General features: G+C 40.8%; 1 protein-coding gene across 1 annotated transcript; it reads left to right on the top strand.

Annotated features, from left to right (window-relative positions):
• Positions 1-12,699: 12,699 nt before the first annotated feature.
• Positions 12,700-16,331, top strand: LOC131246131 (uncharacterized). Its single transcript, XM_058246017.1, has 3 exons — positions 12,700-14,038; positions 15,452-15,700; positions 16,178-16,331. Exons 1-2 carry the CDS (start codon positions 13,837-13,839, stop codon positions 15,637-15,639), a joined length of 390 nt encoding a protein of 129 aa, XP_058102000.1. The 5' UTR covers positions 12,700-13,836; the 3' UTR covers positions 15,640-15,700; positions 16,178-16,331.
• Positions 16,332-16,964: the final 633 nt, after the last annotated feature.

Below are 16,964 nucleotides of genomic sequence, written 5' to 3'. Positions count from 1 at the left end.
CTCTGGGCTGTCAGGAGTCGACGTTGAATGATGTCAACTTTCTCTGAAGTCACCTGCACCAATTCATGATGGATGTATGTTGACTGTATTAGTGCATAAAACATGGAATAGATTAAGTCAAAGTACAGATATAATTCAGGGATAAGTGAAGAAAGCAAGCGGAAGACTTATAGAAATATATGTGTGCAAGTACAAATCCCTGAAGTACATATACATACCAGGTCGAAATGAAAGTGTTACTTATCAAAATTACAAGTATTAGATTACATCATTTAATTTCTCAAAAGAAATCCCAGCATCCCGCGCATCAGAACGAGGCTCACTAAAACCCGTCTGAAAACTGCATAAAAGAGAAAGCAGCCTCATCATCATCCATATTTGGCCCACCAGAAGTGCTTCGTTGGATCGTAAGAGGCAGGTTTTGGTTATACTCTAAGTATACCTTGGCCCTGGGGTTATTTCCATCAATATTAGGCCTATTTATAGTCCTTAAAACCCTAGCTCTCTTTTCTATACGAATTTTCTCTAACCCTAGCTTAGAAAGAGAGTGGAAAAGAGAGAGAAAGTGAGAGAGAAGTTGGTGAATCATCCTAGATTCTTTCTTATTCTCCTTCATCTTTGAACCTTCACTTTGAATCGTTATTCTAACGATTCTGAGTTCATCTTTGGATAAGTTAACCTAACCCTAATCTGTGTTAGAGCTTAGAATAGTCTTGGTGTTGTTGTATCTCATTTCTATTCTTGCTTTAAGGTATCTTGTCGCCGTTGACAAAGACAACTCGTCTGAAATCAGTTCAGTGTTCTTTTCTAGCTTAAGGTGTGGACTTTAAGTGTATAGGTTATGATTTTCAAGGCTTTCAATGCCACTGAATGATTTATTCTTGTTATGGATGAGATTTCACATGCCAAATGTTATGTTTATGTTGCGTTCTTGATATGCATGTGTTATATCGAGATTTGTGTATTCTATGTGTATGTATAAAGTACCGTATGCGTATAAAATATGAACATGTGATTGCCATGATTATTTATCATGTATGTATGCTAGATGTATGTATGACAACTCCTTGGTAAAAGGAATTATCCAAATGTGTGTATTTCAACATACATCATGTATGTTGTATTATGTATTCTAAGTGTTTGTAAAAATGTCTGAATGATCTAATGTGTGTTATATCAACCTAGTATGGGCGTTGAGAAGCGATTCTCAACTCTCCCACTAGTGTGTATGATTTCCTTCATGTAAGTTACATTCCTTGTTGTTTAAATTCAAGCATTACTTATGCTTACATTTATGTTAAGTTGGTATTCTTCAAATGCTTGAGTACCACATGATTTGAGTTGTTGTTCCTTTACTGTTCTACATTTAATACGAATATCTGTTGTAGTGTAATGTGTGTGGGACTATGCGTTAGTCTAGGAAATCGGTAATCGGCCTTAAGATCGTGGCTGAGATTGCTTTCGCCACGTAGGACGTGATTAGACGAACCCGAGTCGTATTAGAGTTGTCGGCAGTGGTTTGGCCACGCGGAGTGCTTGTGCACTCTATGTCGTTCAACCCAATGTGCGCTTGTGCTAGTCGAGTTCGTCAAGTAACCCGATTATCCGATGTATGTTCACCATGTATGGACGCTACTGTATGAATCTAGGGTACCGAACTTACCAATGGAATCCTATTAACCATGATACCTTGATCCGCTAAGACTCATGAGCCGGACATGGTAGTATGGGACACCGTGGTCGAGCTGTCGGCCTATGCTGGGGTGACGAGCCTCTCCGTAGTGACCAGTGAGCAACCAAACTCATGAGCCGATTATGGTGGTATGAGACACTATATTCGTGCTGTCGGCCTACATTGATTGGTGACGAGCCCTTTGTAGTGACCTCGAGCATACCTGGATACCGCATTGAGGTGACGAGCCTTGGTGTAGTAACGATGGTATGATAGGCATGCATTGATTGGTGACGAGCCCTTTGCGACGATCTGAAAACATATGATCGTATGAGATTGTCTAGGACTGACGACCCTAGAATGGATCATTGTTTGGATGGTGATATGATGAAGGTATCTTAGCTTCCCAATCCTGCTGTATGAAAAGGACCAATAATAACTTGGTAATCATGTTCATGCACCGCATTTGCATGTGCTTTGTAGACGTGGCACACTTTGAGGTGGTGTCATGCGTAACGTAAGATGAAGACGCTGAGGGTGTACGCGTGAGGGCACGCATCATTCTGCATACATCCTTGCATTAACAAGAGTACTTAGGACTTGTTTAATTGTTCTGCTTTATCATTACTATTTGATTGAACTGATAACATATTAACTTGTGCCTTATTGTTCTACTGAGTTGATCACTCCCACGTTCTGGGGCGGTGTTAAACACCCACCAGACTCTGTCTTAGTTTCTGATGTTGCAGATGTGGATGCGACCTCTGAGGCAGAGCGGGAGATGGATGATGATGAGGCTGCTTTCTCTTTTATGCAGTTTTCAGACGGGTTCTAGTGAGCCTCGTTCTGATGCGTGGGATGCTGGGATTTCTTTTAGGAAATAAAATGATGTAATCTAATACTTATAATTTTGATAAGTAACACTTTCATTTCGACCTGGTATGTATATGTACTTCAGGGATTTGCACTTGCACACATATATTTCTATAAGTCTTCCACTTGCTTTCTTCACTTATCCCTGAATTATATTTGTGCTTTGGCTTAATCTATTCCATGTTTTATGCACTAATACAGTCAACATACATCCATTATTAAATATGTTGCATAAGTGATGTTTTGGAACTCGCGAGCTGAGTTATGCTCGACCCCCGAATTTCAGGGCGTTACAAATGCAAGGCATACGTGGCTAAATATCATATGCTAGAGATGCAATGCAAAACATGTCAATCCTCAAATAGTCCACATATCAGTATAGTTCGTATTTGGAAGCATCACTAGGGTCTAGTACACTCCAACACTGATTGCCGCTCATGACGCACACGACCAAGTGAGTGGAAAAGACTTCAATATCCACCTCGTTAGTGGTATGCCAATGCCCACCTGCTTCATCGATAATGGACCCATTTACGAGCTGGTCAGATTCAACCTAACTTACAACCCCTTACCCTCAGGCGAATAAGGTCACGCCCATTTTTAATCAACCATGACATAGTAGGAGATACGCCTTACTAGTATTTGGCACTCATGCAGTCATATTTTCCACTCGGTGTCAACGTTGAAGCATCTTACTGATACAACAAGGGTTTAAGGACTTTCACCCATGGACATCCTAATCACCTAAGTGCTAGAACAAATATTTCTGGTATCCAATCTGGTCATCCATGATATGCCTGTAGAGGCCACAACCTTGATGTCCCTAGGATATAAAAGTAAACGTGACAAACAGATGCAAAATACATGAGTCATACTATCCAAGTCATACACCAAACCTACGTGCATTATGCAATCATGTGGGGCAACCCTATCTCATATGAGATCCCCTGAGTATCTCAAGCTGAAAGGCATATGCTATAATCAATCGTCATCTATAACAGGCATACAAATGATGTGTATGGGCATATAAATGGGCATGATATCAATTATACTAGACATGTTACTAATGTATCCTATTAGGTTAAATATTCCAGCATGTTATCAGACATATCATGAGATAATTGGACTTAATTGGCACATCATATACAGAAAGTGTGAACCGAAAGGCAGGCCGCACTAGAAATATAAAGGTCTATTTGTTGTGGCCCTCGTTAGACTAACATCAGCTCCTCTGTAGTTTGCATATAGAAATCTAGTAACTGGTGTAAGGCATGGATAAGATACATATGCTATGGTAGGGTCCACTAGGAATGACCCGGAGGGACACCCACATGTGTGCCACTAGGCTATCAATCTATTGGGCACATGATCCACTGATGATATCCTAAAATGATCAGATTATCATCGACATCAATAGGATGATCTGTATCGTTTAAACATTGCCGATGTAATCGACAATTATAAATTGTTGATTAGTTACTAGGATGTGATCTTGTGCTTGTGGCCCATCTAAGTCTTGGGATTTCATCGTTTCAGGTAAAATACATGCCTTAACGGATTTAATACAACCATAGTGTTAACATTACATATACATACTAATTATGAATTTTAAATTAATTCAATAAATAAATTCCAAATCATGCAAATACACCTCGTTCTTAACTTAGGATTATAGGAATTCTGAATCCATGGTGCCAAACATGGTCAAGAGATTCCAAAAAACCAGAAATCCCGGAGTACAAAAGAGCCCCAAATCCAAAAGATCCCACATTTAGGGATTTCCAAGAACAAGGGATCCCAAAACAAGGGTTTTCCAAGTCCAAGAAATCTCAAGTTCAAGGGGCTTCCACCCCCCCCCCCACAATTCCCTGTGGTGTGTCTTACTTAAGATCTAGATCGGCCTTAAACTTTGGGCTCCTGGCCTAAAATGATATGCAAAGGTGATGGACCTCGTGGCTTGAAGACTTAAATCATGGTAGGTTTCATGTCATGAATACAATTCATATATACATCAAGGTAGGGCCAGGGTACACATATAACCCGTACATCAAGGTGGGCCATTGGTATGGGCACAAAACATTACGGTGGGCCCTAGAAATGTTCCAATGGTGGCCAACAACATGCTCGCTATTACATTCAAGTGGTCCACTTGGGATTTGAATTTGCCCTGTCTGGGCTCATGGCCCAAAACGATTAATAATAATAATAATAATAATAATAATAATAATAATAATAATAACCCTAGGCATCATGGCGGACCCCACTGTGGGACACGCTATGTGGACAGCGTTCCACGACATGGCCACAAATTTCACCGCGGTGGGCATCCAGATAGCCCACTGTTCTAATCGTGCACTCCAGCCGAACCTCTGATAAGCCCCATATTCGGGACCAAGCTCTGACAAGAGCCAGCAAAACATATGTGCGGCGAGGATATAAAATCAAGGTGGGCCACCATAGCAAGCGGCACCTGCTGGACCAGCAGGTGTGCCCCTGGCCCGTGGCACGCGTGAGATACATAAATCACAGTGGGCCTCGTGAAGGCGGCAAGGATGAAACACGTTCATCGTAGTCGCCCTCCCCTAAAATAATCTGTCAAGGCAGATGGACCGTGGGTATAAAATACATGTGTCACAGTGGGCCCCAACCCCTGGATGGACGGAGAGGCTAAACCCATGCATCATGGTGGGTCCCACTGTCTAGAGGGCCACCTAAATAATCACATACATCCCGGTGGACCCCACTGGACAGGGGCCACGTGATGGAACACACATCACCGTGGAACTCTATGTCCAGTGGGCTATGAGCTTGGGATAAGGCTGATACGAACGGTTTCTCTTCACCCAGGTCCGTGAGACCCTAAGAGCAGGTTGGACATTAAATGTACAAAAGACGTGGCCTCCGAGAAGTTTTTAACGGTGCACATTCGATTTTCACCACCTGCTGGAGGGTGGCCTAGCTAATATTAAAATGATGTGGAGAAAGATGAATAAGCTGGAGATGTAATATATATTTATCAACGTGGGATCCATGGCGGGCTCCACGAACTGGTTGGATGACAAATAAACCTCACAGTGAGCATAGGAAGTTTTAATGATAGGCTTTCAATCACCACGGGTTAACCCGTGGTGTAGTCCACCTAAAACCCGGTACCCATACCCTAAGATGATTGGCCAAGTGGATGGGCTAGTGAAGTGACGTCACCAAGTTTTATGTGCCCACCGTGATGTATGCTTTGTATCCACGCTGTCCATCCATTTGGAGAGATCATTTTAAGGTAAGAGCCAAAGAATGAGTCAAATATAAAACTCTAATGGACCCCACCACATACAACAGTGGGTAGAGTGACGGCCACCATTAAAAACTTCTAAAGGCCACAAAAGTTTTCGATGAAGCTGATATTTGTGTTTTCCATTCTTTCATGTCTGTGTTAATTTGTGAACAGGTTGGATTTCAAATAAACATCACGGTGGGCTTTAGGAAGGTTTCAAAGGTGGGCATCGATTTCCTTACTGTTTTCTGTGAAGGGGTCCACTAAAAATTTGGATCTGCCTCATTCTTTGACTCGTACCCTAAAATGATATCTCCAAATGGATGGACGGTATGGATACAACACATACATCATAGTGGAGCCCACAGAACTTGGTGACGTCACTTCGGTACCAAGTCCCGCTATTCAACCTGTCAGTAGCTAATCCGCGTCCCTCTGGAGCTGACGCGCATGTCTAGCCCAATAATGCAATGCGAATGGCATTTCCTGTCAAAGACGTTGGGCTGTCCGAACATGGTTAGCCCACCAAAGCCAGTTGGCATTTCCGGTGGCTACAATGGTGGGCTACGTGGACTGAGGTACTTTCATCATGGTGTGACTCATCAGTGGGCCCCACGACCCCTGGTTGAGTGCCAAAATAAACATTACAGTAGGCCCAATGAAATTTCAATGGTAGGCACTCAATACTCACTGTTTCCCCCAGTGCAGCCCATTGGGAGGCAAATCTAGCTCATTTCTGGGCCAATGGCCCAAGATGATCTGCCAAAGCAGATGGATGGCGTGGATTTAGACAGATAAACCACGGTGGGACCCATGAGTGGGCCCCTCGTGACCCCCCCAACCGCTTCAGTGTCCAGACGCTGGAAGTAAGCAGCGTCTGGGATGCGGTGGTCCCCCGTCCCCACTGTTCCCTGCAGTGTGGTCCATTTGAGATGTTTATAGGCCTCATTTTTGGGTCAGAGCCTAAAATAACCTGGAGAATATGATGGACGATACGGATGTAACAAAATAACCAAGGTGAGTCCCACGACTGGCACATCTGCTAGTTACAGCAAAGGCCCCTGTCCCTCTAATCCTAGTGGTGTGGGTCACTTAAAAATTGGATCTTCTCCATTTTTAGATCTAAGCCTTAAAATTATATATAAAACTATATGGACAGTGTGGATTATACACATACATCAAGGTGGACCCTACGAGTGGAGACCCCACTCTGCTTCCAACAGGGTAGCGTCCGGGACGCTCGTAGTCCAGGCGTTTCTGACGCTGACGTCCAGCGTCTGGACGGTTCTGCCCTTTTTCTTTTTTAATATTATATTATTATTATTATTATTATTATTATTATTATTATTAGCTTGTGGGGTCCGTGGAGGATCCACTCCGTTAATCTGTTTGGCCAACTCGTGGTAAGCCCAAAATACTTTGGATTAAACTTTTTTGTATTTTTTATTTTTTTCTATTTTTCTTCCATCCAGGGTCTGAGTGGTCTAATTAACATGTTGAATGGTAAATAAATATCATAGAAGGCCGCACAAGATCGTCCATGCTGTGATAGCGTACGGGACATGTGCCTTGTAGCATGGTCCACTTGTGGGCCCCACAATGGTCCACAACATTAAAAGAAAGAGGAAGAAAAAGGAAAGGAAGGGGGTGATCGGGCTATTGGATGGCCCCCCGCCATTATGTGGCCCTTCATACACATCTACCATATAAACAAGGTGGGTCCCACCCTTGTGGGTCCATGGGAATGAAAGAAAGCAAATAAAAAGGGAGAATTTGTCCTCCCTTGCATTCACAATGATGTAAGAACCGTCAAATTGGGCCGGATCATTGATCGGACGGTTCGGATGTTGAAGCTCCTCCTCTAAACTCCTCTAACGGATGTTGAAGCTCCTCCTCTAAACTCCTCTAACCTTACATTAAACTCTAATATCTCTTAATCCATCTCTTAAAATACTTCTTTCTCTCGGGCACTCTCTTCTCTCTCACATTTCTCTCTAATTTTTTTTTTCTCTCTGTAATCTCCTCTCTTTCTAATCCATTTTCTCTCTTTTCTTCTCACTCTCACTTACTAGGAAAATTTAAAAAAATGGAAGGTGTTTCGAAGCGCTTTTGTGGTAGAACTTTTTAGGTAGATAGGGAATAAGATGAAGATGGAAGGGTAAAATGGGGAGAAAAAGAATTAAAGAATGATGGCTAAGCATGGGTATAGGCATGGGTTGTATAGCAAGGCATGGGCTTGTTTGAATAGTGTGGAGAGAGACTACACCAAAATCTTTTATTAGGAACGTCAACTACTTTGGTTTAGGAACAATTATAGGCCGTTCCTAATGCATTCTACACCGTTTCTAAGTGTAGGCAGCTAGTACGTTTTTAAAACCCAAGAAGTAAACATGCTTCCACGTTATTTGGGTTCTTTAGCTCCCCATTTTCTTCAATCTCTCTCGTCCCGCGTCTCACTCTCAAATGAAGATTTGCATTGCAGTCCGTATCCATCCTCCGGTCAGCCAAGAACCACCCAACGTGTCCATCTCATATGGAAATTTCTCTCTCAAATGGAGATCTGGCATGTGTTTTTGTGCACAATTTGGGCTGTGACCCAAGAAGACAGCTACATATCTAAAGAATGCAGGGAAAATGCTTCAAATCCCTGCTCTGCTAGGAGAATACGGAAGCTATTTGGTTTGCTGTGTGTATTTCTACCTCTCGTTGATTCGGAAGCTTGAAGGGGATGAATGGCAAATGACACTGCACTTTCGGCAGGCAGTGTTGGTTTTGCCATGCCATGTTTGGAGAGAATTTGCACCTAAGCTTTGGGAATTTCTCTTTCTTAATCGGATTGTGGGTGGAAATGAGGAAATGGGTGGTCGAGGAGGAATTCAATCAAAGTCTGTTATGGGGTTTCGAAAGGATGTGATCGATGATGTGATGAAGCAAATGGCGAGGAGATACAAGGATTGGATGATGTATTATCAGGTGGTTTTGTATGGAGAGACACCTCGATGGTTGCAGCGATGTGCAGATGCTTGTACCCATGAATTAGAATCGTTGGATTCTTGGTAAGTCTTTTTTTTTTTTCTTTTTTTGTTTTTTTAATATGAGATTTGGTTTTCGAATGATAGCTTCATGAACATGGTAGATACAGATGTCCAGTTTTCTGAGGCGTCCGATTCTGCGTATGTGAGACCCATGGTGATCCCTACCGTTGATCTGATGGGCTCCTCTTTGGATGAGGAATGGCCTAAAAATCCTCGGGGTTGGGAGATCGTAATCTTTGGATTAGTGGCCTAGAAAAGACAGGAAAGAAAGTGGTAATGACACATTCCAGGGGACAAGGGTCAAAGATTGAAGGGTTCTGATCTTCGGATCTGGTAGATATTTGGAACTTCCCCATCAACAGTGGGCTGCATCGATCAACAATCTCGATCACCAAACAATGGGCCCCACATGTATGAAGTTGGGAGTCATCTGCCCAGGACCATCTAGTTCCACTTGACCAGAACATTGCAAGTAGAACCAGTTTCGAACTCAGATGATTTGTGGATCTCCCAATCTCCATTTTCTCTTTTTCTTCTTTTAATTTGTTCCATTTTTTTTTAAAATAATAATAATAATAAATAAATAAATAAATTTTAAAATTTTTTTTGAAATCTCTTCGTTCAAGCAAAATCCTGGCTCGAAGCATGCGCCAATTTATATGTGGATTACATTAGGGTTTTAGATTTTCAGTAATTGGTATTTAAAAATAAAATAAAATAAAAATAAAAATAAAAATAAAAAATCCTAACTCTCGTTCTACATATCCTAAAGGAAATCTGAAAAAGAAAAACGTTCAATAGAGACATCTAGTTTGTTTCCTAGACCAAGTAAAATTTTGATCTGTTCACATTTAGAAAGGGTTTATAAAGGGAAGTGAAATGTTGTGTTTGCGGAATTGTATCTCTGCTTGTGGAAACTTGGGTGGTCTCTGGGATATAGAGTTCGTACTGGACATGGCATTTTCTTTTTGGTTGGGCGGACAGTGTGGAGATGACCTTCACTTCCTTTTTATTTTCATTGTCTAAAGGCATGTGGATCTTGCGGCCAGGGTTTTTTACTGTCTAAATAGATTGGATGCATGAGCAATTTGGTCTGCAATAGATTGTGAGGCTATCTCTGGTTATTCTTTGAGCGGCTTCTTGATTTTCTAATGAGATATGGAGTCTGTTTGTCCAATGTCTTGATGGCCAACATGATGCTGTCTTGCCCTTGGTATCTAACATGACTTTTCTAACAAATCATTTAATTTTCTTCTTTCCACTTGCAATCATGGCACTTCTCAAATATATTGATTATGGAGTTCTGATTCATTGCCTACAGCCTTGGCTTCCACCTGGATGGCATTGAAAGAAAAGATCCTCACTTGTACTCAATTTGTCAAACATGATATTTCACTTATTGTGATGCTTCCTATCCTTTCATCATCATGAGCATTGTCTAAGCCTCTCAATTAATTGGTGTTGTCTACATGAATCCTGTTCCGCCATTCCACTTTATCAAGGGCCATAACTTCATCACTTTATCAAGGGCCATAACTTCATCTAAGCCCTTGATACAATTTTTATGTTGTGACTTGAAAAAAATCTCTAATTTCTAGAGTCTACAACATGCAAAGCTGTCTTGCATTCTAAGTCAAAACAGGAATTAAATTTTAACCCAACCTTGACCTTGTTCTAAGATTGCACATGCTAGTCTGGTTGGAGACACACTATGGCAATCACATCTGATGGAAAACTTTATGGCTGGGGATGGAATAAGGTTGGTGTTTTCTGATCTCCCCTCTCCTTCATTGATCTCTTGAATTAAGTGAAGTCCCCATCATAGGGATACCGATCTAGCAGCCATCATAAATCATTCCAACTGGTACAAATGAAAAAGGTTGTAGCAAAGTTTGTACATGTCAGTCTGGGGTACACTTAAACAATCCCTTGTCCTATGTAAGGTTTAGGAACTGGTGCATGTTGGGCACCATTTCGCAAATGTTGCGAACCCTACAAGTATTTGATTGGTGCATGCTGCCTGATCTATCTGTTTTTGGACAGCTGGCAGTAGAAAATAGTTTAGAGCAGTTGTCTAGAACTACCTGATTAATGCACAAGCATTGGCGCCATCCATGAGGTTGGATTTCCAAAGTATGACATTGGTACAAGTTGTAGTGGTGGTTCCATTCACTAAATGACATCTGACATGCACTGGATATGCTTTATTTGCATGAGATCAGATGTTTCCTTGAAAACACTGCTAATATTTCCAATATATTGTCTCCCAGTTCTGTTGTTTGGCATGGAATCCATGGTTTCAAAACGTGGCCTAAGTCACACTCTTGCATACCAGGTAATTCATTTAAAATTTCACTCTTGCCAACAGTCACACTCTTGCATATCAGGTAATTCATTTAAAATTTCACCTTTTGGTTTCTAGCTTTGATTTCCAACTGCTTTATGCTTCTCAGTTCTTCAGTTTGTTTGCCACTTCTAAGACATCTAAATCACCATCATCTAAGCCTTATCCCGACTAATTGGTTCTGGCTTCTGAGACATCTAAATAAACAGTGAAAATTACATATGTGCTACACCAAACTATGGTAAGGTTTTGAATTGTATACATCTATTTTATTGAGGAGATTGGAACCTTGCAATGATACTTATGATGCTCAGTTTGCTGTCTAAACATGGGAGATCATAGTTATTTGCTTCTTGGTGCTTTCAACTTGAGCTCGTAGTCTTGATTGTCCACTTATTCTGAAATAAAAATTTTATGACACATTGCAGTCAGCATCATACTTTGTTTTTTAATGGACAGTTAAACAATTGACCGATGGCACAATTTTAAGATACATGTGTAGCCCACCTGATGAAGGGACCATTTTGAATTTTCAGGCATGTCGGCACCAGATAGGAACTGCTCATCAAGTGAAATCTGTACTAAAGTACTTCCTTGATGTGTTGTAACAGGATATGTTGGGAGTCAAGCTGCCAGATCAGGTCCTTTTCAATGACCTAAAATGTTTTATGTGATGGGCCTCAACATAGATGGGGAATGCTCAAAAAATAAAAATAAAAATCAGATTGAAATATTTTAACCCTCTGATGTTTGCATCTTTTCCTTTGAATATAGGCAGTCCGCTCAACCTCTGAATATATAAGGGCTTTGAACAATCCAGATGTTAGAATATTCCAACAGGAGGTTTTTTTTTTTTTTTTTTTGCCACCCACATTCAAAACGACTTGATGTTGAAGTTCCTGCCATGGCTGGTTGAAAGAACCTAGGTAGAAGACGAAGGTTGGTGGAAAACCAATTTAAAACTTTTAAAAAATGTGGATTAGCAGTCAAGAACATTTCAGGGTCAGCTTGGCAAGAAAAGATTGTTACCCAGGATTTTCATGACACAGATTCCCATGGATTCCGTTTGGGAGGTTTGTTTTGATAGGAAGTGGAAACCTGGAAAAGCTCTCACATTAGTTACTTGTATCTTGTGTGTGAGAAATTGCTGTTTAGGAAGACAAAACATATGTGAAGTTAATGCAGCAACTTGAAGAACTTGAACTTAAAATCTTTAAAAAATACCAACTAGAATCATTCCAAACAATCCAGAAGTGACCCAAAGTAGCCTACTCGATTGTATGGATTCATTCCAGAAGCAGCAATGAGATCCTGATATTGTTTGATACAAACTGTGTAACTATCATTCAGCTGCAAGACATGACTAGGGATCCACTTGCGATTAGTTTTTGTACTGCACAACTGTAGCTCCAATGTCAGCTGTTTTTTAAAAATATTTTTAACTCGTAGCTTACAACACAGATCAGCTCCATAATTTGTTAAACTAGCCATATGTCTGCTTCATTCATCTGTAATAATGTACAAGATGCATTTCTCATAAGAATCTAGAGTATTCTAGTCTGGATTTTGAACATTCCTCAGCAGAAATTTTCAGCATCTCTACCTTTGCTAGTTCTATATGCATTACAAGTTTCAGTTAAGATGATTGCTGGAGTTTCCATGGAGTGTGCTATGAGCCTATGACTAAATAATAGTTCTTGGTCCTCACTACACTCTCATGTTTAACCATGACCATTGGTAGCAGTCAGTGATGGAGTCCATTTCCAGTTGTAGATGTTGTTGCCATTGGTTTTATGGTATGTGTTCTAGCAGGATCAGGATCACCACACAATTTCAATTTCTTTTATTTGTATGTTTCTCAATTCAGCTAACCGTTCTTTTAGTCAAGCTGCACAACATCCCATATGAAAAATCATTCTGATCCGATGATCCTAACCATCTGATCAATAACAAGAAAAACATATAGTTAAGATGATGTAGGACAATCCCTTTATCTCTTCCAAATAAAAAACTACTAAGTATCTTTTTTCTTTTTTCTTTTTTCCTAACTCAAGTTAGATTTGATTTTGGTTCAAATGATCAAGACTTCGTGGATACTTTGTTGATACTATGCAGGGGCCAAAGAGCAAAGCCATTGATTATAGATCCTGGGCTTTACTTGACGACAAAGAATGATATTTCCTGGGCTACACAGATGAGAGAAGTGCCAACTGCATTCAAGTTATTTTACTGGTAATCATGTTTTCTCAATACACCACAATCACAATAGTTTAAGATAGTTATAGAAAGTAATATCAAAACAAACAATTGAAAAAACCAATTTGCTGATTGTTAAAAATAAATAAATAAATAAAAAAAGAAGAAAATAATAAATGCGAGTCACATTGTGGCTGAAATTCGATGTTTCTGTATCTTTTGACTTTCATGGTGCAAGTTTCAGCTGATTCTGGACATTCATGGAAAAAGTATGGGCCGATATGCATCCAGGAGGAAATGGGCTGTATAGAAAAGTTCACGTCCAGCTCCTGTACACGATCATTTAACCATCCTTTTGTTCCCCCAATTCCCTACTTCCACTCCAAAACCCCTCCCTCGCTCCCTCTCTCACTCTGGGATGTGAGTTTCTCTCGATTGGAAGTAAATGGCGCTGAAGGGAAAGAAAATAGCGGGGAAATCTTCCACAGGGAAGCGGAAATCCGCTTCCAAATCCTCCGATGCTGCGGAGAAATCCGGTTCTCGGAGAAAGAGAAGGCCCAACGTCATGAAGTTCGTCGGTGATGAGGCCGTTGACGCTGACTCCGACGGTGAAGATGAAGGTGATAGCAAAGATGAAGATGAGCAAGGTAAAAAAATGCCCTATTTCCATTCTCCCCACATTTCCCTAATTTACGCAATCGCCACTGCTTTTCCTTGCTTTCTTTCATAGATCAGGTGTTCGATCTCCAATCCGTTTAACACGTTTATAAGTAGATTGAATGGGAATGAAGATGAAATGTGTGGAATTGGATGCAGTGCATCCTATGCGCATGTCTATTCTGATGCATTGATGCAGATACCTACATATCCCATAGTATTTACATGCACATGCACAGGCATACCATGTATGCTTACATTCCCACATACCCATTTATGCCGACATATGTATGTACATGCCATTCATAGTGTATGTAGGGCTGTCAACAGGTTGGGTTCTGGTCTGTTTCTGAGAACCTGGACCTGGAACTGATTGGGTTCAATTATCTTTTGGTACCCATTGGGTCTTTGGACCTTGGTTTCCAGTGGGTCTGGTTCAGGTTGGTGTTAAACAAGGGCATTTACATGATTGTGCCACTTGAATGGATTGATTAGATCACACACATGTTTACCACACAACGGCCTCACTACAAATTGAAAAGCAAGGCGCTACCGGATTGTCATGAACTGTGGACAGGTGAGCAGTTCTCGGGAACAAGGTTGCAAGGACTCTTCGCCAACCCAAATGTCTGCCCAAAAACGAATATTCTCCCCATTGCCGAGGGCAAAGCCTATTCCTTCAACAAAATTTGACTTCATAGAAATAATCCCTTTCCAAATTTTCAAGGCTCTAGACATGGAGGATTCCCTAATACACCATGCCTCCCACTGAGCATCCACACTCGCTAGCGATTGTGTCCTTCCATGTTGCCCCTCCCTCCATCCCAAACCTCCACAACCATTTGCCTAGCAATGCTCTGTTCATATATTCCAAATCCCAAGTTACTGCTCCCTCGTCATAGGGTTTACACTCCCCCCAACTTATAGATGGAACTTGGTCATCCCTTCCAAACCTTGCCACAGAGTTATTTATGGATGAGCTGGTTTTTATTAATTTTTTCAGAATTACTGGGACACACCATTTGAAAAGACACTGCTCTTTAGGGAACAAATGATACAATCTCTTTACTTCTATGCAATCTTTGATTCTTTTCCTATATTTCTAACAAATTCACTGCAAATAGTTGGCTGTGTGCTTTAAGATCTAATTTTGGACAAATATGAGGATATAACTTTCCAGGGATAGTGTTGCCTGATTGACATCTCCCCATATGTTCTTTACCTTTCCAGGAATGGTCGTAAATATTTTAGTCCAGATGAAAGAACAATTGAATTGATCCAGGCTACTTTGATTATCTTATCTCTTCCTTTTGCTGACCTTATTGTTAGTACACTGCAATTGTGCAAGTCGTTTATTCTGTATGTTCTGATTTTTTATTTTTATTTTTTCCTGATTATAATAGATTTTGTGGATGACACTAAGTCAGAGATGAAAGGCAAGAATGAATCTGGAAGAGCACACCATCTTCCTTTTTTGCTGAAAGAAGAAGAATTGAGTGACGAGGAATTGGAGAACTTACTAAAAAAGAGATATAGTCGTGACTCAGAGTATATTTCATATGCTGATGAAAATAAAGAGACTAAAGACTGATGAGAAAGAATCTTCCATGCATTCTATGAAGGATCCAACTGTCTGGAGGGTCAAATGCATGGTATGTTGTTAAGTTATTCTGATCCATCAAATATCAAGAGGTTTGCTAGGTTCACATGCGTGGAGACTTGCTCACCCATATTCAAGGCCACGTGCCATACGACACTTGTGGGTGAATCTTAGGTTTCCGTCAAGTGGCTGCTGTTTAGATCCTGGTGTAAACATTAGGTTGTTTCTTTTCTTAGGTTGGCCAGTGTACAAAACAAATGGGTCACTGGGAAAAACTTTTTTAACAGTCCTCTTTTATATTATGGCTCACAAAAGAAGTGGAAAGGCCTATTGTTTTAGGCCAAAGGTCTCGTCAGTGTGTCCAATCTAATGGAAAGCTTGGACTTGTACGTGCATGACATATTGGCATGTGTGCTTGTTTGGGTGGGCAGGGTTCCACACACATGCAGTTTAGCCAATATCTTTTCAATATTATTGTCTTTTCTTTTTTAATATTCTCTTTTAAAAAAACCACTACTGTTTGTTCCAGGTTGGACGTGAATGGTATATAGCATTCTGCCTCATCCAGAAGTATGTGGATGTGCAAACCCTTGGAACTAAGCTACAGATAATATCTGCATTTGCTCTTGATCATATGAAAGGTTATATATACATTGAAGCTGATAGGGAGTTTGATGTTGCTGAGGTATTTGCTTGTACATGTTAAACCATCTCTTTATTTGTTTATTTGTGAGACCATCTGAAACTGAAGCACATTTACATGCAGGCATGCAAAGGGGTTTCCAGCATTTGTCCAAGTAAGATGTCACTTGTTCCCAAAAGTGAAGTTCCTCATTTGCTGTCCGCATGAAGTTTGGGGTGTATAAAGGGGACCTGGCACAGGTACGGCGTGTCTGTTGTTGAGACTTGGCTGATTTTGAACTGTTTCCTTCTCATTTATGTGCACATCTTTCTGTAGGTTGTGGCTGTTGATGATTTGCTGAACCTTCTGTCAAGACCTGTTGTTCATCATGCAAGTTGGCATGATGGCATTGGGGTTTCTGTATCGATAAATGCTAACTGATGCTCTTTTCATGGAAGTGGATGAAACTGTTGGTCCTGAAGGAACTGAAAAGGCACCTGATCCTGTTGAATATGTCTCACCTTCTATCAATGCTCAGCCTACAACTACACAAGATAGTGCCTCTGTTCCTGCTTCACTTCGCATGGTAAGTGTGGCACTTCACTTTTTCCTTACCACATGGTTCTGCTGATCTGGTTCATGCAAATTGCTACATGGTTCTGTTTTTTATACCCTTCTCTTGCTCATGGTCTCT

The sequence above is a fragment of the Magnolia sinica genome, chromosome 5, assembly GCF_029962835.1.
Source record: "Magnolia sinica isolate HGM2019 chromosome 5, MsV1, whole genome shotgun sequence".
Taxonomy (NCBI): Eukaryota; Viridiplantae; Streptophyta; class Magnoliopsida; order Magnoliales; family Magnoliaceae; genus Magnolia; species Magnolia sinica.
The sequence above is the reverse complement of the archived record's forward strand: the minus strand, read 5'-3'. Positions and strand labels throughout refer to the sequence as shown.

Excerpts from the sequence above, each read along its gene's own strand:
- LOC131246131 (XM_058246017.1), top strand. The coding sequence starts at position 13,837 with ATGGCGCTGAAGGGAAAGAAAATAGCGGGGAAATCTTCCACAGGGAAG. Across the intron at positions 14,039-15,451 it reads CAAAGATGAAGATGAGCAAG|ATTTTGTGGATGACACTAAG; the intron begins GTAAAAAAATGC and ends TGATTATAATAG.